The sequence below is a fragment of the Thermobia domestica genome, chromosome 7 (genome assembly GCF_964235325.1).
Source record: "Thermobia domestica chromosome 7, izTheDome1.hap1.1, whole genome shotgun sequence".
Classification (NCBI taxonomy): Eukaryota; Metazoa; Arthropoda; class Insecta; order Zygentoma; family Lepismatidae; genus Thermobia; species Thermobia domestica.
Window position 1 is genome coordinate 14039265 of NC_137460.1, and position 26410 is coordinate 14065674.

General features: G+C 36.1%; 1 protein-coding gene across 1 annotated transcript in view; it reads left to right on the forward strand.

The window, feature by feature from the left end:
* LOC145688830 (uncharacterized) overlaps nucleotides 1-26410 on the forward strand; it is a 76983-nt gene that overhangs the window by 32242 nt on the left and 18331 nt on the right. Inside the window, exons 2-4 of the mRNA XM_081762998.1 lie at nucleotides 3435-3629; nucleotides 10543-10659; nucleotides 23032-23153. Of these exons, the coding sequence (XP_081619124.1) occupies nucleotides 3551-3629; nucleotides 10543-10659; nucleotides 23032-23153 (318 nt within the window). The 5' untranslated portion in view covers nucleotides 3435-3550. The remainder of the gene's footprint in view (nucleotides 1-3434; nucleotides 3630-10542; nucleotides 10660-23031; nucleotides 23154-26410) is intronic.

The following is a 26410-nucleotide window of genomic DNA, read 5'->3' on the forward strand; positions in this document are numbered from 1 at the left end:
CTAAACATATACCAGTTTAAAATACAAATTGTAACTTCTGCAAAGAAAAAAAAACAATGCATCTACTCAATTGAAATTAGTCCTAATAGAATACTTGAGTTCTCATGAAAGAAAATGATAATAATCCACGTGGTTGCCTCGAACTCAATTACTAGAGAATTTAATTACAAACTGGGTGTGTCTGTCATGAACACTTTCACTAGCTGAAGATGTTGTCATTCCGTAAATGGTTAGAGAGAAGGAAGAAAATATAGGACGACACACAAAACAGGTAGATATAATTATATTACATGTTTATTATGCTTTACTTGCTTGAAATTTTCATTAACTGAACATTGACATATTTTTAACAGCTTTTTGTTGCTATATTCAAGTTACATATGCTATCTGCAAATAAAAATAAAAAACAAATTATGGCTTTCAATTTTTCCGTTTAATTGGCTTATTTGTGATAGGACAATAATACTTACAATGTAAAGCAGGATCTGAACCTCACTTCTTCGAAAATCAAGTCTATAACAATAACATTTAAAATATGTATATGATGATATGGACAATAGTCTGTAACGTATGATAGCAATTTTCGGTTAGAAGGAAGCAAGCTGGGCAACATCTTTTTCCACTTGATTCTTGTAGTATGTGACGAGTCAAATAAGATCGTACCAAAATTGCGGAAATTGCACAGGAGGAAACATGGTTAATTTGTGAAATTTTGTAGTTCAATATGCAAACTCATGGGGTGAGCAAATTGGGCCCCATCTTTTTACACTTGATTCTTGTAGTATGTGACGAGTCAAACAGGATGGTACCAAAATTTCAGAAATTGCACTTGGGGAACGCCACTATTCTAATTTTAAAGTAAAATACTTTTCTTTTCCTAAATAGAATTCAGCGTAATTTTGAACCCTGTTTCCACCCCGCAAGTTTTCAACTTTTCACCCGATCTTTCCTTTCAATTCAAAATTACCATGTCCCCCGGAATAATTTCCAAAATTTTGGAATATTCGTGCTTCAATCTTTACATACAACAAGAATCAAGCAAAACAATTGCGGCTGGTCTGCTTCATTCCCTTGATTTTTACAAGTTTTACTGCAAAATTACCCAAATTACCAATGCAATTACAAGACTATATAAATCACACTTATTAGGACTTTGCAATATAATTAACATTAGCCACGTATATAAAACTGTGGTGATAAGATATTTGCATAGGAATGAAGCGCTGATCACTATTGTGAGCTTAACAACCTGGATTTTTTTTTGTTACTGATCCCTTTTAACTAATCTTTATACATGTTAATGGTTATCTATGAAGACATTCACATTTCATATGGCTGAGATTGAATAAGGTACCAACCACATCATTCCTGAAGAAGTTGAAAAACAATGACCTGCCAACCATGATTATTACGAGGATAATATAGAGGATATATCAATAGCTATCTTTCTCCATGTAACTCGGAGAAGCCGAAAAATAATTCTAAATCTGATTGGTTTCTCTTTCTTCATCCATTAATGTTGGCTCAAAACATTAGGTTCTCCTTGTGTGAACATGTAGTATTTATTGCGTTTATTTTTGTTAAACGTTTTGCTTTAACGTACAAAATGGTTACACAATTCAGAATGGTAACGTACTTATTTGGGCTTGCACTCACGTCAGTAATATAACTGGACTTGTGCTCACACGCACTTGGGCTCACTTCCCTCATCTTAGCTCGAGCCTAATACCATCAGTGGGACCCAAGCTCTCTGCCGTCTGTGTAACTTCACTCACTTGTGCTCGGGTTCATTACCTTCAGTAGAACTCGCGCTCACTAATTTCTTTTGTACACTCTTTAACTTCGGCTCGAGCTCACTAGAATCGGAGAAACTATTGTTAATTAAACTGGTGATTACTCGCGCTCGGGCTCATTTCCATTAACTAGGTTCGGCCTCATTACAATCAATAAGAGTCTACCTCACTACCATCAGTATAGCTTTAGTTACTCGTGTTCTGGTTCTTTAGCCTCACGGTAGGGCTCGCGGTACCTATTTTCCTTGATTATCAAGCTTAGTTAGGTTCATATCTATAAATGAGGCTTGCATTCAATATTCTCCTAGCAGCTCGCGCTCAGTAGAGTCAGAGGGTTTCGAGCTCACTGCTGTCCTTAGAACTTACACTCATTTCGCCTGAGATTCATTACCTTCAGCGGGTTACGCGCTTACTATTCTGTTGAGGCATGCTCTTACTTGGGTTCACATACCTCAATTAATCTGGCACTCACTAGTCTCCTTACAGCTCGCTCTCACTAATTTTGTTCTTATACATCCTCACTTGGGCTCGGGCTTCCTACCTTTAGTGGAGCTCGGGGACATTTGCAATCTCACTCACTATTATAGTTTGTTCTTGCGGTTGCTAAGATGAAACGAGATCGAGCATTGGCTCGCTTTATTAAACTGAGCTCGGGCTTACTATCCTCATAATTGCACTTACTGGGGCTCAATAATTTTGTTCAGATTTGGGGTTATTACCTTCAATGGAACTCGGACTCATAACTTTTATTGGGGGTTGGCCGCACTCGGGATTGCTTTCAGTAATTTAATTTGTTCACGCGCTCATTAATGCTCGGGATCGCAATTTGGGTCACTTCTCTTAACTGGACTCGGGCTCACTACGCTCAAACTGAATGTTAATACCTTCAGTGGAGCTTGTACTCATTTGGGGTAGCACTCAACAACCTCGTTCGGCCTTGAGATCAGTACCTTAAATGAAGCACGGGATCAGTTTTACTAACTTCAGTTTTACTATCGTGCCCACTTCCGATTGTTTGCTTAATTTTTAAAGAAAAACGCGTAAGATATTGTAATTTTAAACTTTACGTTGACCTAACAAAGATGGCGGAGTGGGTGCGGCACTCGCTGATGACTGTAATTTTACAGTATGCACATATTATGAACATGCAGTATGGACATGCAGTATGCACACGTTAACAACAACTATAACAACCGTAACAAGACATTCTTTTTTCTTCCTTATGGATTCTCAAGAACATGGTTTCCCCTTCTTTTCTTAGAACGTACCCAGGTGACCAGGGACCGCTGAACCCATCTGCTGACTATCTTCGGCCTCCTTGAAACTTTCTGTTGTTTGTATGCTTAAAAGTCAGGAAAGTAAGATAAACTCAAGTAAACCCTTCCCAAAAGCCATCCCAGCCCTTGTCTTAGTGACTATCTATGGGCTTACCCCCACTTTTTCCCACTCTTACAACTGGAAGTGATACTTTTCCCACTTATCTCTACTGTCACAATATGAAACTGTCTCTACTGAAACTCAAATTTTATGGTGAATTAGTTTTGATTCCAATTTGAACTTTTCAATATTTATTTTACTGTTTCTCTTACCTAGAGTACGTTTTATATTTTAATTAATCTTAAACCTATTTTCCCTTAACAGTGGAAGTATTCACTTACATAGAAGCCAGTAGAAAAATCGTACTGAGTATAAATAACCCATTTAGCGGAAACTGCTTTCAACATATAAATTCCTTGAATGTATGACAAAGGAACTCCATGGAAGTCTTCTCCTATGTAGACATTATTTTAGTGCAGATTCTTTTGGGAATAAGGTGCAACGTTGAATCATCAGCAGGTAAGTAGCCTACTTTAGTTACTACTATTGCGTTATGTTTTCCTAATATCAATTATTTTTTTTTTTAATTCAGGGATATTTAAAACGACCCATGGTAAGTTACTTAAAAGACTTTTTCAAATTACGCCATATTTTCCTAAAAATGGAATATAACGACTAAACGGACATGTAATTTCTACTTTTCCTATCCTACAATAAGTAGGCCTCACAGTAGGCAGGTAAATACCTCATTCTCTGCGTTACAACTGCTTTACAAAATAAACTAAAACATCCCTCGTGGCTACGTGGTTTGCATACGCGCCTTTGACGTGCAAGACCTGGTTTCGATAACCCAGCGAGAGCTCATATGGTTCGGATCTCACGTTAAGGTGTAAGTCCATGTCTCATATAGCCTATATATTTCTTTTGGAACTAAAAGTAAAAACTGCAATATAGCAATAAACATCAGTTTTAATATCGTAGCGTTAAATTTGAAATTTATACAAACATTACACTTTGAATTATTTTATGATATATTTATGTTTAAAAATAAATAAAAAGTGTTTGAGACCGGGTTTCGAATCCTCAATCTTCAAATTTCACAAGTTCTTTAAGCAGACTCAGTGTCTTACTGCGATCGACTACCGTCGGCGCAAGTACTTTTTGCAGTTCAATGCCTATATAAAGACAGGAGTGAAAATGCTATTCCCTCTGTAGAGATTTGTGGGAGTTGTAATGGATCTACGTTTAATTTTCTTGAATTAGTCTCTAAAAGTAATTCTCCGTTTTTGTAACAGAAGTGTACAAGTGTTGCTTTTAGAGATACAGAGAATTTTTGCTTTACATCAAGCGAAACTACCCTTTGCATCAAGCGAAACTCTATGGCAGTTAGAAACTCTATGCTATGCTATGTGGCAATCAGATTTGAGCGACAAAGTGTAGGACCCTTTCCTTGTTAGTAATTTTTCCATTTAGGATATACACAATTTGTTAAATTTAATTTGAGGGCTTCTTAAAGGGGGCTAGTTTAATATAATGGTAATCTGAAAGCAAACCCTCCTTTATAGAGTTGGCAACACTGAAGAAATTTTATATTAATCATAAGACATACTTGTGAAAGCTTTTGGACTTTTCGTTGTAAATATCTATGATTTTTTTACTATTGTTTGGATAAACAAATTAAAAATTTTCGTTATGCCTTGATTTATTTATTTATAGGAATTAGTAAATATACTTGTTTGAAAAGCCATGTCAACAAGACATCTATTAAATAGGCCGACACTTTTGTAGGTTTTAAAAGCAAATATAGGAGGAGAAGTCAAAAAAGTAAAGGGACTTCTGAGAAAAGGTACATTTATCCTAATGATAGAAAACTGAAGCATACACTATTTTTATACATAATCTCCATGCACTTCAACGCACTTTCCACAGCGTTGCACGAGTTTTTTTTTTATTAAGTCGGAAACAACGTTTTTCGGTTTGCATCAATAACCAATTTTGAACCCCATCTTCCCCTAAGCGCTTCTTTCAATGATGTAAGATGGAATACGCTCAACCATTACTGATATGTAAAGTATTGACGATTTCGTTTACTGTGATTCGTCTGTTTTCCATTACCATAACCTCAACGACTTCCAAATTGTACTCAGTCGTTGTTGCCGATGGCCTGGCCGATCTTTCGTCGTCACATAAAGAAGTGCTTCCTGTTTGAAACGCTCTATCCATTTGTAGATAGTGCTTCGGGATAAATAGGTGTCATCCAGGCCCGTGCTGGGATAGTAATGAGGGCGGTGGACAAGTCTACTAAAAGGGCGCCCATACAAACAGGCATATATATATATATATATATATATATATATATATATATATATATATATATATATATATATATATATAGAGAGAGAGAGAGAGAGAGAGAGACTTTGAAAGAAAGTATGGATGCCATTTTATATCAAAATCATACCAAATTTCTTTTAGTATTAACATAAATAGCTAATTAGTGGAAACCTCGAATCGAAATCCTGTTTACTAGAGAAATACTTTTTTAGTTCTGTAATAAGATATCTGTCAAACAAAAAGAAGCGAAATATATCAACCAATTAATATAGCTGTATGGCCTATGGACACAGGAGGTTCAGTGCCGCGTTTATAAAAGCTCTCCATTGATTTCTGTTCTTAGCCAACTGGACCCAGTTTCTACTTTATATTCCAATCTCTGCGAGAACCATTTTAATATTGTCCTCCCATCTGCGCTTTGGTCTTCCTAATGGTCGTTTTCCTATTTTGATTTCCAGTTAGAACTTTGAAAGCGTTTCTCTTTTCTTTCATTCTCGCTACATGACCTGCCCATTTGAGCCACCTAGACTTGTTGACCCTTGAATGTTTGGTAAACGTAAAATTATGCACTTCCTCGATGTGAAATTTCGACATTCCACATTTCCGTTCCTCTTGGAGCCGGAATATTGGTCTAAGAATCTTGTTTTCAAATACTTTCAGTCTGTGATTTTCCCTCAGAGTCAGTGACCATGTTTCGCAACCATACAGCACAACAGGCATGATTTTCGTTTTATATTTTAAGTTACAAATTCTTCAACAGAATTCGCGACAACAAAAAAATTTTAAGTGAATAATAACACGAAATCCCTGCTGTCAGTTGACATCAAATTTCTTAGTGATTATAGTTTTGTTCTGTTAATAATTATTTGATATTTTAACGCATCCATACAAAACAGTATTACGATCCCAACAAACTTTCATATATTTAGTTTTCTCTGCATTTACTTGTAACCCCATATCCCTGCAAGCGTTAATTAAGATTTCTGCATTCCTTTCTATTGTTCTATCATCTATTAAATTTACATCATCAGCGTACGCCATAACCTGGTAAATACAATTCAGCTCTAGGACCTGATTGCTGTCTTTGATGTTCCTTATAGTGTTCTTCAGAACAAAGTTAAATAATAATGACTACAACGCATCTCCTTGTTTCAGGCCATTTTCAACTTGAAAGCTCGTGGACATAAATGTTGCTATCCGGACTTTATTTGGGAAACATATATTAATTAATCTACCTTTTTCTGTATTCCAAATCCTGTAAGCATGTACAATATTTCCCTCTTATCCGAATCTAAAGTCAATAACTGATATGCCAGGATATTGCATTCCCATTTCTTTTCAAGTATTAGTCGAATGGTAAATATCTGTACCATAGTTGATCGATTTTACCTAAATCCGCTCTGATAATCTCCAATAATTTCATCTGTGTAGGAGTCAATCTTGCTCATAGAATGTTTAAAAGGATTTATTGGATGTTGACAGAATAGAAATGTCTCAATAATTATTACAATCAGTTTTGTTGCTTTTCTTCTGAACTGGGACAATGATTCGTATCACTCTTGTGGTAATTCCTCCCTGTTTCAGATAAGGAGAATAAGTTAGTGTATCCTGCTCTATAATTTTTCCCCTCCAGCTAAAATTAACTCAGCCAAAATTTCGTGTACACCAGGAGAAGTGTGTTTCTTTAATTTTTTAAATTGCGATTTCTGTTTCTGTCTGGTTAGAGTCTGGAATATACGGTTATGCTGTGTGCATTTTACTTTCTCTATGAACATTAGTTATTGACTGTATGTTAAGTAAATCGTCAAAGAAATCTTTCAATCTATTCAAGATCCTATCCTAATCAGTGAGAACTGTTCCGTTGGCTTTCTTTAATGTATAAGCACGACGCTGATAGCCTTTCTTAAGTTCTTTGATGCTTTTATACATGTCCCAAATGTTTTTGTTTTTACTGTTATCTTCAAGTTAATTAATTTTAGCTTCCAAAACTCGCGTTTCTTTGTTCTGAAAGTTTTGGAAGTTTTCCGCCAGATGACAATGAAATTTTATGTGATTATTTCGTTCGGATTTTGTAAGCAACGCTGTTTCTTCTGTTTTCTCTCTATGCTACTTTAGTGCATTCCTGGTTGAACCATGGTTTTTTCCTACGTTTTTCTGCGTGCGTCAATATTTCTTTTGCTGAAATTTTGATAGTATCTCTGATTTCAACAACGTATCCAGAACACTAGTGCACTCCGAACCTTCTAAAACCGAAAATCTATTCAATCTTGCTCCACTCTCACCTGACTCGCCTCTAATTTATTTAAATTAAACCGCTCCGTTTTCAGATATGGAATACTTCCTTTATTCAACGATAGTCACTCTCTTATTATCGCTGCTACCAGGTGGTAATTAATATCCCAATCAGCTTCTCTGAACGACCAAACGTCAGTTGTGCTAAATTGTTTTCTTCTGTCTACTAAAACGTGATCAGTTTGAATATGTGTTTTTCCATCTGATGAGCTCGAAGTATATTTATGAATGTCACGATGTGGAAATTTTGTAATCTTCACGATAAGGTTTCTGGATGCTGCAAAGTTCACGAGTCTAACGCCGTTGTCACAACCTTTCTTATGCAGATATTTATTTCCTATAATCATTTTGAAAATACCCTCTCGTCCTACCTTCGCATTGAAACCGGCTAGCAGAATTTTCATATGGTATTGCTGGAGATGATCAAATACCCGTTCTATTCTTTCGTAAAAACTGTCTTTTTAAATCGTAATTCTTAATTTCTGTAGGGGCATGTGCATTTAAAACACTAATATTCTATCACCGACCCTTAAGAGAAGAAAAGAAAATCTATCATTAACAAATTCAACCCATGTAATTGCTGATATTATTCATTTGTGAACGAAAAGCCCTGCTCCTAGTTGGTAATTTTTAATTCGTTCCCCGTAAAACAACTATCTCATCTAACATCCTAATATCTCACTAGGTCCATCCTCTATTTCTAAACTCATTCGTTACAAATTTTAACGCGCCTGCCCTATAGATACTTCTTATATTCCATGTTCCAAATGTCATGACGATTTTACTTTGCTGAGTTCGTGCCGCCAAGTCAGCAGTTCTGATCCGAGGATTCTGCGAATATATCTGAACAAGGATGAAGTTGTTAGCCCCACACCAAATCCTCAAGCTGGAGGATCACCCCTTGTCTGTCCGCGACTGCTTATTCAGTATATTCGCAACTAAGCTCTAGAGGCCTTCTCCTTGATCCACAACCTGAGAACGCGCTATGCCGTGATGAGAGGAAGACCACATTTAACGGAAATTAATATAGCTACATTTTAGAAATACAATAGGTACTGATTATCTGAACACTTTAAAGCACATAGGAACAATCAATATGCTCGGATATATGGATGCATATTAAGACTGTGAAGGCTTCGATGCCATGAAAATCGTAAAATTACAGACTAGTGTCAATGTAATATTTCATGAATGCATCCCGTGTGCGTGGTTTCTCTCGGGTTCTCCCGTTTCCTCTCACTTTCTTCATTCCACAATTTCATTCATTACTCATCATCGCCGTCTCCTTTAGCCTAACCGGCATAACTGTGGGACGTAAAACTCAAAGATTTCATTTCATTTTTCATGAATGCATCGTACGTTTGACTATCTGAACTACTCTTGATGTATCACATTGTTTCGTTTTATAGCTACATAACTTTATAATATTTTTGTAAGTGATTATATCCTTTACCTGTTCTCTGCCAATAGCAACGAATTTATATTATAAAACTGAAATACAGAAGAATAAAATGTTTTTCTAAATATAATGTGATATTTCGCAAGGTATCTTATGTAAAGGGCGCCTTGTATCCTACACAGATTCTTTATTAACAGTCACTATTTGAATTTATTATACAAAGCTGGTATACAGGATAACTAAAACCATTTATCTATAATGTGATGTTTCATAGGGCGCCTTAGGTAAAGGGCGCACTGTACATTTCACGGGTTCTTTACCAACAGTAACTGAATGTAGGCTATTTATTGTAAAGGACTGTGGTATACAGAAAAGCAAATAAAATCGTTCCTCTTTGATGTGGTTTCGCAAGGGCGCCTGATGTAAAGGGCGCACTTCACCTTTCACGGATTCTTTACCAATAAAATTATAAGAATTTATTACTAAAAACTTGTACCTTTATATATATCGTGATGTTTTGCAGGGCGCACCGAGACACGTCCCGGTGGGCCAGCACGGGCCTGGTGTCATCACACCGCGCTTGCATTCGGCGAATAATTTCCACAGGTTTAACATCTTCCCCAAACAAAAAGCGAATCACTGCTCTCATTTTCTGCTTGGTGTAGATCGATAGTGCACCTACCATGTTTAAAGTTCTGCTACATTCCAACGACTAACGCGGGAATACCAGTGACACGTTGCATACAAGTGCTGCAGACGACACTAACTCAGCGCTGGATACTAGCAGTGTTACCAAACCCTAGTGCGAGGTATTGCAAGTCCCATTACTTCTTGACTTCTCCTCGTATCTTTGGGAAATATTTCTTGTGATGGAAACAAATACAACACAGACAATCTTCCTTGGTCAATTGTGATCTCTTTTCAAGTCAAAGCATTTAAATGCAGTACTTACATTTGCGAGAGTAAGGTCCGTTTAAAAAGAAAGATAGGTAATAACATTTGAACAAGACTGGACAAGAAGAGTATTAAACTATATCCCCTTGGATGAAACTTTATGAGAAAAAACATATTGTATTTGTATTTTCACGTACATTAACTACAAGTTGTTCACAGCATGGTTATAAAAGACTTACGGTGAGTGGTTAAAAATGTAACTGGCTGTAAAAGTTTTCAAGGATCCACTTTTTCGCTGTCAAACCAAATTAATGAGTGTCATCTGAAACCAGTTTACTATTATTAAATCTTCTATTCTTTGTAACAATTTAGCAAAAAGAAAGAAACTAATTCTTTTCTTTTTAATTAGTTACTTTTCTCTTATTCTATTCATACAAGATATATTCTCTGTCAGATATATACATAGTATTTGATAATTTTTATGTTGCACCATGTAATTATACTTATTTACAGATGGCCTTAGCAGCTACGAGATATCTGAAAGAGGTTGTTGTATGGATGGCGTATATTTGAAATACATCAGTAACACTGGAAGTTGTCAAAATCGTTTGCTTTTCGACGAAGATACAAGTATGTATGTATTAATACTACATTGACTTATTAAAACACAGAAAACAGTACATACAAATTGCTAATTTATAGATCAGTTGTGTATATATATTCTTAAATTATATATATATTAATACGCGGGGTCACAATCGTATAAACTGTGTATTAATAAAACTTATTTCCTACTCGTGGTGAGAACATCCTTGATTATGTGATCTCCTCTCTAAATGTTCTAGTCATCACTCGACATACTAATTTGTTTCCATGTGATCATGAATCTTTGAACGTCGATAATCCCTTGCTTAGGCAGTAATCGAAAAATAACATATTTGAATCTAAGCAATTTTTATGATTATGGAAGAATTCACCGTGGGACAGTATTAATCGTGCCCTTGATTAGGACTTAGGATTTAGATTTCTGGGCTTTCGGCATCTAAGGCCAATTAGCCCGTCACGATTTGAGGGATGACGTCTTTCGGCGAGCACACAATCCGGAGAAAGGGAGGGAAGTAAGGATTGGAGAAGGAAGGAAGCGGCCTGGGACCTATAAGTTAGGTACCACTCCGGCATTTGCCTGATGTGGATGAGGAAAATCTAGGAAAAACTCATTCAGGGTGGCTGGCCTGAAAAGCGTGTTACACTTTTTCAACCGAGTGACCCCACCGGAAATCGAACCCGGGACCGCTCGTACGGAAGGCGAGAGAGCAACTACGCTACGCGGGGTCACAATCGTACCCTTAAATTAATCCCTTGGTGTATACTGATTAAAGGTAATATTAATGATGCTGCCTCTCTTTACGGAGATTATTACTGCAGCTGGTTGTTAATGACTTTGTCCTGCGTATCCGGAAACGCATACTATCGCGTAATTTTCATCCGTGGTTTGATGCAGAAGCACGTTTAGTTCTTCGAAACAAACAGAGGGCTTGGTTGCTCTAGAAGCAGTTACCGAGTAAACGAACGTATTCACTCTAATATTAGACGGCATTCGAAATATCTCCTCCGTATGAAATATTAGACTTATGTGGGTAACCTATTAAGTCAATTCACCTCTGAACCGAATAGCTTCTGGACGCTCAAAAATTTCTGGAGTCAAAAACCCCGTATCCCGCTAGAAGTCGAATGCAACTCAAATAGTTTTAAGGGAAATACAGATCTACTGCCTTTAATGAGTATTTTTGCAACAGCTTTTCTAAACTTCGGGCCCCTCTCTCCTTGTCTAAGATCCAACCTGTGAGTGTACACGCGCTGGCTACAATTCTTCCCATCTCTTCCGATGAAATGAAATAATTTATCTCCTCACTATCTTATCGCCGTTCTTCTGGTTCTAATAATATCAGCACAGTTTTTCTTTCTAACACAGTACCACTCAATTGCCCACCCTCTGTCGTTATTATTCAATAGATGTTTCTCTGAAGGTACCTTTCCCAACTTGTGAGAGGCTGCCAATACCATATACCTCTCTTCAAGCCTGGTGATAGAAAACAAGTTACATCCTACAGACCTATTTCTCTTCTTTCATCTCTTTCTATTTTCTGCGAGAAGAATAATTAGACAGATTGTACGGCTTTGTCAAACCTTTCTAAGCAGCTCTCAGGATGGTTTCCTGCCTGGACCTTCGTGTCTAACTAACTTGTCAGTTACCCATGAGACACATGAAATTACGGATAACTCCCAACTTGATGTTGTTTACTTTGACATTTCAAAGGCCCTTGACGCCATAAACACCAAGTTGCTTCTTTCCAAACTCTGTAATAGATACAATATACACGAACAGATCCTCTCTTTCCTAGATTGTTAACTCTCAGAGAGAGAGAAACGCGTCACTCTTTCTTGATTCGTGTCTCCGTACAGTCAAGTCTTATCCGGAGTCCTTTGGGGGAGCGTGTTGGGTCCACATTTGTTCTTATGGTAGATAGACGATTTACCTGAGATCGTTTCGTCCTTTTCATCATATATACTGTTTTTGCTTATGACTGTAAACTTTTTAAAGTCATTAACACTGTAGATGATGCTTCTTTACTGCACGCTGACATAGGTACGCTAAGTAACTGGTGTACTAACTGAATTTATCTTCTGTTCTTTCTATCTCTAAAAAATGTACTTCTTCAGACTTACAATGTCAACAATACTCCTACTAAACGTGTGTCATCTCTAAAAGATCTAGATGTTGTGTTTGATGAAAAACTCTGCTTTACGGATCACATCTCATCGATCTCATCCAGAGCTATAAAATTACTTGGTCTATTTATAGATTTCTCGAAATACAAATTCTCATTATTATAGATTTCCCGATCATTGAATATTGTTCACCTGTATGGATTATGGCAGTATCTACTAACCTATCAAACATTGACTTGGTCTTAAACTTCCTCATAGCCATAGTTAGATTTGTAATTCCCGTATTATGTGGCCACAGGAAACAAAAAATAATGTAATGAACGTATGAACCCCAGACAAACGATGCCCAACTGCAGACCTACTTTACCTATATAAGATTATCAATGGTAAAATTGATTCTGAATTTTTACTATCACTCATACACTGTTCAACAAATTTTGATCGAAAGTATGTAAATTCTTTAAAATTGCGATTTTTACATTCATTTAAGCATAATATGAAAGGAAATGATAATAGAGAAATTTTCTTAGCTCAGGTTGTGAAAAAAACGCCCTTGTACAACAGTAGCTGTATATACACAAATGTATTAATATTTATAAAACATTTAAGCAAAATCTTTGTAAAAACCTACATTTCACTTTTTTAAAAATCTATTTCACTGTGATGTGATAAGCTGGGGAGTTAAGAAGTACCCTAACCTATAACTTTCTATACACTTGTACTTCCTTTTTCAAAATTGCGCAAATACCAGTTTCACAGCGATACAGAAAATAAAGTAACGTGGTCAAGTTAAACATTAACAATTCCGTAATAAAAATCAGTATTAACATCAAAACATGAAAAATATGTACAAATACCTTTTTGTGCAAGAACTACACTGCAATGTAGACAAAAGTTTCAAGTGATCCCTTGTACAGGATTATGTTTATTTTATTTTGAGCGTCTTCGCTTGGCTTGCCTTTTGTAGGTTACATCTGGAGCATCCCTTGCAATAGTCCAACAGTAGTCGGCCAATATGTTAGAACTCCACTTTCTCTCATATCTCTTCTCCATGGCTGCAATATCTTGATGGAAACGCTCACCATGTTCGAGTTACGATCTACCAGTGGTTCATGCTGCACATTTTTCACTCCCGGCTGAAGAGTTTCTCTGGTACTCCAATCACTTTTGCGGTAATGAGATTCACGATCTCTACTGTCCCATTCACATATAAAGCAACAATACTTTGTATACCCTAACTGCATACCTAGTAACAGTGCTATTACTTTAAGGTCACCACAAATGAGCCACTAAAAATCGTAATATTTAATGGCTTGAAGTAAACGTTTCAAGTTTTCATAAGATTCCTTCATATGAACTGCGTAACCTACAGGAATTGAAGGAAGTTCATTTCCAATATGTAAAAGCACTACCTTTAAACTCACCTTGGACGAATCTATAAAGAGCCTCCACTCCGTAGGTTCGTAATTAATTTTAAGTGCCCTCATGAGACCATTTACATCTGTGCATGCCACAAGTGTGTCTTCCATAGTAAAAAATGAAGTGAACATCTTCTCCCTATTCCGATACACTGAAATATTTACTTTTTCCTGCAATAAATTCCATTGCTTTAAGCGTGACGCTAAAATTTCGGCTTTGCTTTTCGAGAGGTCCAAGTCTCTGATTAGATCACTTAGTTCCTCTTGAGTAAGTCTATGTGGTTCACATGGGGATTCTTCTACAACAAACGTAGGGTCCTTCGAAGTACTTGATTCAGGAACTTCAACTTCTTGATCATCATCAGAAAAAAGATCGTATTCTTTAGGTGGGTCAGGAACAGGTAGTCCTTCTCCATGTGGAACAGGGCGCATTGTAGAAGGAATGTTAGGATAGATCAAGGCAAGCTTCTTCTTCGTGGAAATTCCCTTCTTGACTGAAGGAACCATACAAAAATAACAGTCTCTGATGTGGTCGCTTGGCTCCCTCCAAATCATGGGCACTGCAAAAGGCATTGAGCGCCCCTTCCCATTAATCAAATTCAAGTGTTACACACAATGTGAGGTGCCCAAGATTTATCTTGGTCTCCAATTTTACAACCAAAGTAATATTGATAGGCTTTTCTTATTAGTGGTGTTATAGTCTGTTTTTGTGAGGAAAATGTCACTTCCCCACACACGTAGCAGAAGCTATCCGCACTCTTTACACAATTTCGCGGCATTTTGTTTATTGAAATCCTCAAAATGTCACTTGAAATAGTTCCGACAACTATTTAAACTATACATTCGAAATACCAGTATTTTTGCGTACTTGTAGTTGTATTTTTATGTCCCGCACTACACAAACGTCACACCCAAAACGCTGATAACTGCACTAAACCTGACTTTTCTAAAAATAGCAGAACACTACTGAGATAAGGAACACAATGAAACCAAGCATTCATATAGTTTCTCCAGTGTTGCCGGAACAATGTAACATTTTACCCCAAACGAAGCGAATATATTTATTTTTAAAGCATTATTAGACATGCCTATAAAACGAAAAGTAGAGCTAATATTCGAAAATAACTTTCAAATTCGTGATCAGCACCACAAAATCAATAAGAATTAGCTGATTTTGTTCAATTTACATTTTCGTTGTTGAACAGTGTTAACTTATATGAGTTTCTCCTCTACGAACTCACCCTCTTCATTTCCTAACTTACGACGCACCTTGTAAAACATTCCTGGTTTTATACACTAGCGCATGATAACAAGACATTGCTATCAGGATGTAATAATTTTTACTTCTGAACATAACTTAAGAACTCAGCTAAAGAGAACATTGTAAATTCAGAGGTGAAACTTCTCTGTTTATATTTATTTTCTTTATTTTTTTATTATTTTTATTTCATTTTATTTGTTTTTTTCTTTTGTTCAGTTTCAGTCAATTCACTAAATGCTGTACGAAATTCTGTGAATAAAAAAAAATAAACATCAACAATCTGGTCAAGCAGAAAGGAAACTTAATCGTTAGCAAAGATAACATACCTTTTAACACCGTAAAATCGTATCTTCGATTTTCTCTAACACAACACATATATACTTTTTTCTTAGGTATGTCATTTTGTTGATTGATATACAAGTCTCATCGCTGCAAAATGTCATATTTAGACAAGGGTCAAAGTTTAAGAGATAACCATATAAACAATGCTATATATTGTCGCCGCTCTAGTATTATTAAGTATTCTGCCTTCCGGCAGGTTACAGGACTAAAGAGTTTTTTTTTTTTAATTTTAGATTTAGGCCTGGAAACGTTTCTTTAACGTTTCTCGATCCTCAACTTCCCCTTTTAACTCCCAATATTTTCTGTTTCTCAAATCATTGATCAGTTGTGTTCTTCCTATTCCTCGTTTTCCTTCCATCTTTCCTCCTATGGCAGTATGAAGAAGACCATTTCTTCGCAAGATATGTCCAATTCAGTTGGCCTTCCTACGAAGGATACTGGCTGGAAGAGAACTCTTCTCTCCTATTTGCTTTAAAACATCTCCGTTTGTTGCTCTCTCTATCCATTTTATCTTCTCCATCTTCCTCCAACACCACATTTCGAAGCTCTCTAAATATGTCACTCTGTAACTTCCGTAATGTCCAAGTCTCCGAAACATACAGTCCAATGCTCCAGATATAATACTTGACAATTTTTTCCTATGTCAACATTGAGCTTGCTAGTTAAGAGGGATCTTTTCTTGTCGAATGCTTCTTTGGCTATAGCAATTCTTGACCTGATATCTTTTGTGTAGTAGGCGTATCTTGTCAAAATACTTCCCAAATACTTGAAATTCTCGACCTCTTCAAGTTCTCTTTCTCTTACTCTGACCCATAAGGTCACGTTTCCTCGAGATATTCTCATGACTTTGGACTTTTCGATGTTGATTTCCATTCCATATAGGTTTCTGGTATCAATTTTTTTGTCAATCATCTCCTGTAGTCCTTCTTCGGTTCTAGCTATAAGAACCGTATCATCTGCATACCTGATCTTAGTAATGATCTGCCCTCCAATCTTGAAATCTCCAATTCACATTAATGCTTTCTTCGTTGAAGACTCACAGTAAACGTTGAATAATTTTGCTGACACATTACACGCTAGTCTGACTCCTCTTCCGATCACCACACTACTGGTTTCTCCATTCAAGCGCAACTTCACTCGTTGTCCTGTATACAAGTTTCGAATGAGTCGTCGATCTCTCGAGTTAACTACTATTCTTTAAGTATTTTCAAAGATTTCATCCAATTGACACGGTTGAAAGCTTTTTGCCAGTCGATGAAGCACAAACATAACTATTCCTTCATATCAATCCAATAGCATTTCTCGTGCCTTTTGCTTTCCGGAATTCAAACTGATCTTCTTCTAATATCTCTTTCATCGTACTTTCCAGCCGCCTGTTCAGTATGGGTACAATAATCTTTCCAATGTGGGAAATAAGACTAATGGTTCTGTGCTTGCTGCACTTCTTTGCTTGCTTTTTTTAAGGCAATGCAATCATTGTAACATCAAGAAAATCCTTTGGTCATTCTCCACTCAGGTAGATCTTGTTAATAAGTGAAGTCAGTACTTTGATTGCATTGTCTTCTAATCCGTTGCGCAAATCTACTGGTATGTTGTCGTCTCCAGTGGCGTTTCTCCTTGGCATGTCTTTGATTGCTTGTACTACTTCACTTTTCAAGTGTGAAAATGTGAGGAGGCGTCTAGGGGGAGTTGTCCGTCAAACGTCGTTACATTTGTTGTTCTTTATATAGATTCCGAAATATCACCTCTTCGATTCCTCTTTATTAGGAAAATATTTGTACATTAATGATAGTGCAAGTAAGCCGTCATCAGAATTATTGACTCAAATATCTTTTTTTTTTCTATTTGTCATCTTTGGCAACAGTGGACATGCTTTTAATATATCTTATATTAAAAAGAACAGTTGATTAAGAAAAATTGGAATTCATTATTATCATTGGAGTGTAAACTGTGGTATTTTACTATGAGATATATATTATAGGGTCTATATTCTCAGAAAAATAGATTCGTGTGTGAGGTATTCTCCAAAGGAACGTAGAGGTTACTTGCCAGGTTATAGGAGATACCTACGTTCCTTTGGAAGGTCCCTCACACACATCTTGCGGAGGTTTGAAACATATTTTTCAATCGAGTAGGTATGACTTCAAGTGTCATGTTCTAAACCGCACTCTCTACGTTGTATTTTCTTTGAATTAAAGCCCTCTGAAGTTCATTTTCCCCATGCTTTCGGCACCTTATATCGACGAAACTATCCCTCACTGACCAAAGTTGAAGAGGATTTTCTGCTTGTCTCGGTGTCAGGAATCAGCTCCCGAAGTTTGTTCAAATGGTTTCTTACCACCCTGTATAGTTCATAACATAAAAGTCTATCTCCCAAAACTATGATTAAATCTTATATTTTATTCTATTTTAAATTTAAGTGTGATGTCGAACAATAATATATGCAAGAATCAATAGATTTACATTGAATTGAACAAAATGGCGTGTTAGAGTTTTCATACGCATGGGTGTTTTCTGAGAAAATTAAAGAAAATGTATTATTATCGAGTTGAAAAAAAATATATGTCCTTAGTTGTCAATCTCATGCACTAACTTGGTAGTTTGTACTTTCCTGGACTATAGTATTTACTTATTCATTTATTTACTGGATACGACATTGTATCTATTGATATTGGTTTCTCCTTAAAATAACGCATATACTACTTACAATATATTCATTAATAAATAAGGCAGATAATGTAATTAGATACTAATATACGAGGTGCATTCGGAAAGTCACTGTGCGTGAAGCAGTGAAAGAAGCGCTACCATCCTTGCGCAGAGGTGCGCGGTAGATCAGTCTGCATCCAGCCGTGGTAGAGTGAAGATTGTCTGAGCATTAGTTTCACTTTTGTAGCATCTCAAAATGTGTGCTGCAATAGAAAAACGCCGCCAAGTGCGATTTGCGCGTTGCTATACGCTTTCTTACGACAAAACAATATTTGGCAGCAGCTATACATCGGGAACTTTGTACCATGTACGGACCAAATGCGATGAGTGAAGGAGTTGTTCGTGAATGGATTTGTTTATTTAGAAGTGTGTAACCAAGACTCATGACGAAGAGAAGAGTGGCAGACCATCAGCTTTCGCTGGTGAACTCGTTCAGAAAAATTGAACACAATACAGTTTCATAAGATACAAATAGATATAATACGGATGAAATGGAGTTCAACTCGTGTCAATTCTTTATTTGTGTTTTCATTTTTTAATATATAAAGGAATATAATATTTTAAAATCATTAACCATATTCTCATATAGTAAATGTGACATTTACGCGACTATTTTCAATTATATATGCCTCTTTTCTGCAACAAGATATTAACAGTACGATTGACAAAATAAATAGCGATTTAGAAAGAATCAGCGACTAGTCTACGGCTCACGGTTAAAACTGAATGCAATAAAATCCTAATACATCTTAATTGGCTCCCCAAGAATTCTCTCTTCTATTAGTACCTATCAGCCGACAAATATAAAGATATCCAATATTTTATTTCATTCTTCCACAACTGTCAAAAATTTGGGAGTCATAGTAAGTCAAAATCTCTCTTGGTCAGATAAAACAAATGAAGCTTATAAAAGAGAGGTTGGTGTCTTGCATACATTAAATCGGCTACCAAAATTCTTATCGATATCTATAAAGATCCAACTTGTGAAGTTACTCACTCGCGTTTCCACATCTTGACAACTGCCAATCAGTCTATTCTCATCTCACGATAATCAATCAAAGCGCTTGGAAAGAGTGCGAGAATGAATTTTGTTTCAATTAAATTACAGCTAACATAGGCACCATTTTAAACAAAAACTCTCATGGCTGTCTCTAATAGAAAGAACAAGTTTAAATAACCTTATCCTGTTGTACAAAGTACTTACTACGTCAGAACCATCGTATCTAGCAGGTAGATTCTTATATTTTTTTCGGATTTTCAGAGTAGGAGCACTAGATCACGAGATAATTTCTTCCCTAATCACAATAGGGTTCATACTCCAAATCCTTCACAGTAGTACTACACGCATTTTGGAACAGTTTACCTCCAGTAATACATAATGCTTCAACAGTTGCCAAATTAAAAATAAAATCTGTGAATTTCCTTCCCTTAAGAAAAGATAAAGATATTAGTGGCCCGTTGTTAATTTCTACAGCATATATACACAAAAGGTGTTTCAAAAGTCCCTTTACCAAAGATTTTAAAATCCGTACTGATATATTTATATTGAATTTGATGTATGAAATATACAATAGAGCTAATGGTACACCTTTTGGATGATGGTTTGCTAACGGCCGAGATCTTGAATTTCAATTTTTCTTTTATTTCAAACGATAGGTGGATCACGTGATAGATGACCTTAGGCTAGAATTTGCTCAGGATGTCAAATCTGAAATCAGCTTCCATGTATCTTTATTTGGTGAGAAGTTATTCCTGTTTATTTAGTGATTATTCCTCTTTCTGTAGGTGGTGAACCATGCTGTTAACAACTGAGGAACGCATCCAGATCGTCAAACTCTGGGCTGCTCCGTGTAGTAGCAGCCGATTTCAATTAGCGTCATCCGCAGTGTCACCCTGTGTCACGTGTGGAGCACATGTGGATCACATTGTGTAACAGGTAAACATCAATTATCGTTGTTCATAACTTCTCACCAAATCGGATGAAATCTGATTTCAGATTTGACATCCTGAGCAAATTCTAGCCTAACGTAATCTACCACGTGATCCACCTATCGTTTGAAATTTAAAAAAATGAAATTTAAGATGGCGGCCGTCCGCGAACCATCATCCAAAAGGTATACACCTAGCCCTATTATATATTTCCTACATCAAGTTCGATATAAATACATCCGTACGGGGTAGTAGGGGACTTTTGAAACACCCTGTATATTTCTAGTACCGCTATATATGATATTTAATTCATGTTTCTCTATGTTATTTTTATTATGAATCGTATTGTTCCCACAGAGATATCTTTTGTTTTGTTTCTTCTCCATTTTATATTTAGTAGTTTTAATTATTTTTTGCTTAAGCAGCATATTCATTTTTACATAGTGAAAATACTTTTCTTTTGTAATTATTTATATTTATTGTATTTATTTTGCTTTTAAGAAAAACGATGTATGCATTTGGTTAAGGGCTAAGAGAAGGTTGGAGAGTCTTAACTTTGCCATGTAAAAGAAATCATAAATAAATAAATATGGATAGATTATTATTGAGATTGTAAATATAGCCTAGGCCAGAGTTTCTCAATCTGGGGATCGAGAACATAAGGGGAAGAGATAAATATAATTAGAATCTAATACCGAAAAATATTTTAAAACATTATTCTCAATTTTGTTCTGATAGGCATGTTTTTTTGTTTTTATACCTACTGTTAAAAACAACAAATAATAGATCTAGGAAACATTTTCCAACAGATACAGAGTTGTTTAAAAATCAATTTAAATGAAAGGGGTACGATATGAAACTAATGAGAACTGCATGTTGAAATACCAGAAAAATACAAATGCAACAAAACTTGCATATTGAAATATAATTAAAATTGGAAGCTGAGTATGGTGTGATTTTAATGCCCGGTTCAATCTTCCTGACGGACATTATCAAATCATTTAAATACTAAATAACTTTTTGAAACAAGTGTCCAAGTTTCTTTTAACCAAAATTAGAAATCTCTTATTTTTCGTATCATATGACCGAAAATTAAGGGAGATAGTCCCTATGAAGTTTTAAAAATTTCAAACGACCTCCATTTTCAAACAGTATGACGGATCGGATTCGATATTTGTAATATAAATGACCAAAACCAAATTTGGTTTTAATCCACTCCACTGTTAGGGAAGTTACTGTATCCACTATACACAAGAAATGGATTTGATTGTTATAGAAATAGATGGATATCGTGAGATCTCTTCAATAGGCGTATTAAAAATTCCGCAGAAGCTTATTAGAAATCTGAAACTATAAGGGGCTTGCTAGCAAGCGGATGTGATAAAATGGGGTTCGTGATAAGAATTCGGTTGAGACCCCTGGCCTAGGCTGATAAAAAAAATGAAGAAAAAAAGAAAGAAAGAAGGAGAGATAAAGTGTGTTAAAATGAAATTGATGTTCATTTTATCAAGAAAAGAACATTGAGTAATTCAGGGGGAGGTGAACATAGTAAGCATGAAAGTGACAAAATCTTACACAGAAATAATGGCATGGCTGATTGACAATTATATATGAATAGGATAGACCTTCTGCATTTTGAAAATACAAGTCTAGTTTATATCGTGTCTCAAGTAACGTGCACAGAAAGAAATGAATCATGCAAGGTAAATTATTGTGAATATACATATGCAGTGAAGGGTGAGAAGAATGTAAATAATAAAATATAAATTGCTATGTAATGAGTATACAGCTAACGAAGAACACCTACATGACTTAATGATACATAAGCTATTGTCGTAGAAATACTTAAGAAGCTAATAGATATGCCAACCCATGACCATGTCTAAAGTATCGTCTCCGTATCATTGAGCTGTTTCATCTTAGAAGAAAGAGCACAATATTTGAGTTTTCAAGAGGTTTTGAACCCAGGTTTCTCCTATACGAAACTGTGGTTTGGAGGACCGACAATAAATAGTTAGATATAAATACGTATTTCTTTGGTTCATATTGTATACATGGAATGCTTAACACGACTATTCACATCACCCCAAAATATGTTAATTACTTCACACTACCTTGTCTTATTTTTTTTTTCAAAACATATTTTGTAGCTTTATATTGGCAGTATATTGAGACATATCTAAATACACGCGTACCTAATATCGCCTCATCGCTGCTGTGGAACTATTGGGTACAACACGATTACTTCAGGAAAGAATTGCCCTAGTTTATTACTGTTCCATATTATAGGTGTAATACCAACAAAAGGGCGACAAATGTACTCACCTTGTCTGCCGTGCTCACTGCATTTAATAGTCCACTTTTTTCCTCTGTACGCCAACTTCTTCTTCAGCCCCAGACTCAATATTACCTATGTAGGGGCTTTGTAAGATCAGCGCCGACCATGTTTTGTTGCCACATATCATTAACGTTAACTCTATTCACTTTACTGCTATGGTCACTTTCTCCTCGATTTTTCTCTAAACTAAAAAAAGAATAAACATCTCATTTTTTTTAGTTTTTTACCCATCAATAGCATCTAAATATAAAACATTTCAATTATTTTTTTTTCAGAGAATCGTTGGATTGGATGGAATTCAGAGTCATCTTTTAATAATTATATAGAAATGACTTTCAGATTTGATGGAGTTCGATACTTTAAGTCGGTTACTTTCTACACGAGAAGTAAAAAGGAGGTAAGCTATTATCATGGGCGCCCGAAGAAAATTTTCTAGGGGAAGGCTCAAATCCCTGGTTGCTATATTACGTTTGGCATTTTTTTTATTTGCGTCACGAAAATCTTAAGAAATTTAATACATTTTCGTGAGCCAAGGGAGGCCTCGGACCCCACCCTGTCCCCCCTTCGGGCGCCCATGCCTATTACCTGGCTCACGAAATATTTCACATGTAATAGTTTTTCACATGTATACACAATATTGTTATCTTATTTCAAAAATAGATTTATTATGAATATTCATGTTTGAGAAATTAATTTTCTTTGTCAGAATACATAAATTCATGTATATACAAAGTGGACCATTTATCCGTAAACTTCCAGAGAAATTTATATTTATAAATCGTTTAAAATTATTAGGTAGAAAACGCGGGAATTTCGCAGGATGGAAATGTTGGGAGGAGGACATTGTCTGTCATACTCCGCAATACCAATTGATCAACTATATTTTCAACCCGATATAAGTTACTTTGGAATGACACTACCGCAAATTATTACAAAGGGTCTTCCCTAGTAAGATAATGAAATCGGCTCTTGATCCAAAATGGATTGTTATTGACCCAAAATATTACTTTCAACCTAAAACTACCTCAAAAAATTTTTACGACTTCCACCCCTTACCGAATTATCCTATTATACACGCTCTAAATTGAATATGTTTTAGTGAAAGTCATGGCAACATTATCAAAAAAAAAAAATAAATAAATAAATAAATAAAAATAAATAAATAAATAAAACTCAAAACAAACGTGATTTGTAGAGTTTTTCGATCATTTTAGTGCTCTCAATGTCAAACTTCAAACATTTCCTTGCCAGAATTCACGATTTTTCTTTCTCTTGCCTCTCTTCTGCTTCTGCCGTTCCTCGGATGCTTCAATTGTGTCTATTTCGGAACAAAAGCGCCAAACGTGTCTCACTTCGCCCAACCTTTCACTTCAACTAACTCTTGCCCAACAAAGTTACTCACACCTGTCATTACCTTCTCGCATCTACCAGTGCTTGCGGCACTGGCTGCATAGAGTGGCGCTCTCTGTTACCCGCATCGGGAAACTGCGATTCGCTACATATACACGACCTATATTACCGTACCAAAATTTTATAATTCGGCCATTTCCAAGTTTCGGACGGGTAGTCCAATATATCGCTCTCAAACTTTAAGAGGGTGCGTCATTGTACCCATGCCCTATGAAAGAGAATGGATCCCTGTTTTCCCCTATATAACCTTGTTAGGTAATAAACCTTTATAAGAGAAGAGAGAATAGTTCTGAAACTTCCTAAGTTCCATTTTTGGTATTTGTTTATCCATGAAAGGTAACGAGATTCACCATCAAACATCAGAGCTTCAGAGGTTCTATGCCACCATACCAGATTTTGAAGTTTGGCAATTGCTAAGATTTAAGTTCGTTATCCTATGTATCTTTTCCAAAATATATAGGCTGGGCCAAGGTATCCTTTCTCAAATCAAGACGGTTTTGATATCTATGAGATTATAACATGTGATCAGCTCTCGTAACGTCTTTCAGCCAATCAGAGACGGAAACGTTCAAGTGATGCAGCCACTATTTTACTATTGTAGAGGTCTGCGAAATATGTAGCTCTGTGACGTACGTACTTAGCAACAATGAAAAATACGGGTACTACTCTCTGTTTTCGATTCACATGTGGAAAAAATGAAATGAAATTTTTGAGTTTTACGTCCCACAGTTATGCCGGCTAAGCTAAAGTAGACGTGATGCTGAGAAATGAATGAAATAATAGAATGAAGAAAGTGGTAGAAAACGGGAGAACCCCGAGGAATCCCATTCACACGGTGTTTGTCCACCACAAACTTCACTTGGCGGGAGAAGGGTTTGAACTCAGGACCCCATGCATCAGAGGTGAACGCTCTACCACTGAGCTTCCGCTGCGACTTCCGTTACTAGCAAGTACCGCTAGCACGCTTGGCTACACATTATTATTATTGTATTTCGCATGTGGATTTGCCAGTTATAATAACGTGTGGTAGTGGCTTTGAAAATGACAAATTTTATCTCATTTTGGCAACGCTGTTAGTCTGGTGGTAGAGCGTATGGGAAACAACGTATGGGAAACAACGTTCATCCGCTGGTCTTAGTACGGAGCATAATTTCATAATTTTCTATCTAGTTATTTAAATGTTACATGAGTATTTCCCGATAAATTGTCCATCTTGTGCCTATAGGGATGTACAAAATCTAGAAAGAAACGAAAATACACATTACCTTGACTGATATGTCCTGGTTTGAATGACAGTTCGTAGTCTTCTCGGAATAAATAAATAGAGATGCAGTATAGCATTGAAGGAAATTCTATGCTGTTCTTCTTGTAAACCTGTGGAAAGGATCATTAACAGACATTGAGGTGATTAGCGGGCTCCAAACTTTGTCTCCAAAGCTTACCACATTCACTAAATAATGTTCAGACCGGATAGTTGTGAAGTGAATAAGTAACCTGAGACTTCGTTGTAGTGCTCAGAAAACCAGATTCGTATGGTGTGTACTATGTGTACAAGAACTTGGCCGTCTAGACAAACGACATCAAATTGATGAACAAAATTTACACCATTCAATGTCCCTATCAAGAGAATGGTCACATAGTAGTTGCCAATTACATGACGTTGCAGGATAATTATGCGTCCGACAGAATAGCACGATAAATCTGTCCAAAGCACGACCAGTTCCCTGCCTTATTTCACTCTTTGCAGAAAACAATTTTGTTTTTACACTAAGATTCTTCACACTATTCGGTTACAAGTTAGAAACAGCGTGAAGGATCATTTATTCATACTGAGAACAAACAATCTACTATCTAAGGGACTTTTGTATAATATGTTTTTTTGTGGAAATACCGTACCAAGTCTGGATTGCAAAGGACCTCGCACTGTAGTATTATTGTTAAAGCACGATTAGAGAAGCACCGGTATTTAAGAAGGTGATTCATGTCGCAAGATATAAATTCTACATTCATATGGGGACGTGCGGTACTATACTGAACATGGGTGTTTTAGTCATCTTTTAAGAGATCCCAGGACGTTGCACACTAGTCTTGGCATGGTGTTCCCATCAAAAATATATTATCCAAGGATTCTCTCAAATTCTAGGCTTTTTTTCAGTGCATGCTAATTATCTTCTTCCATGGCTTCATAATCGAAGTTTTGTGTGGTTTTACTTTAAAACTGCTCTGTACTCTTAGTGAAATTTC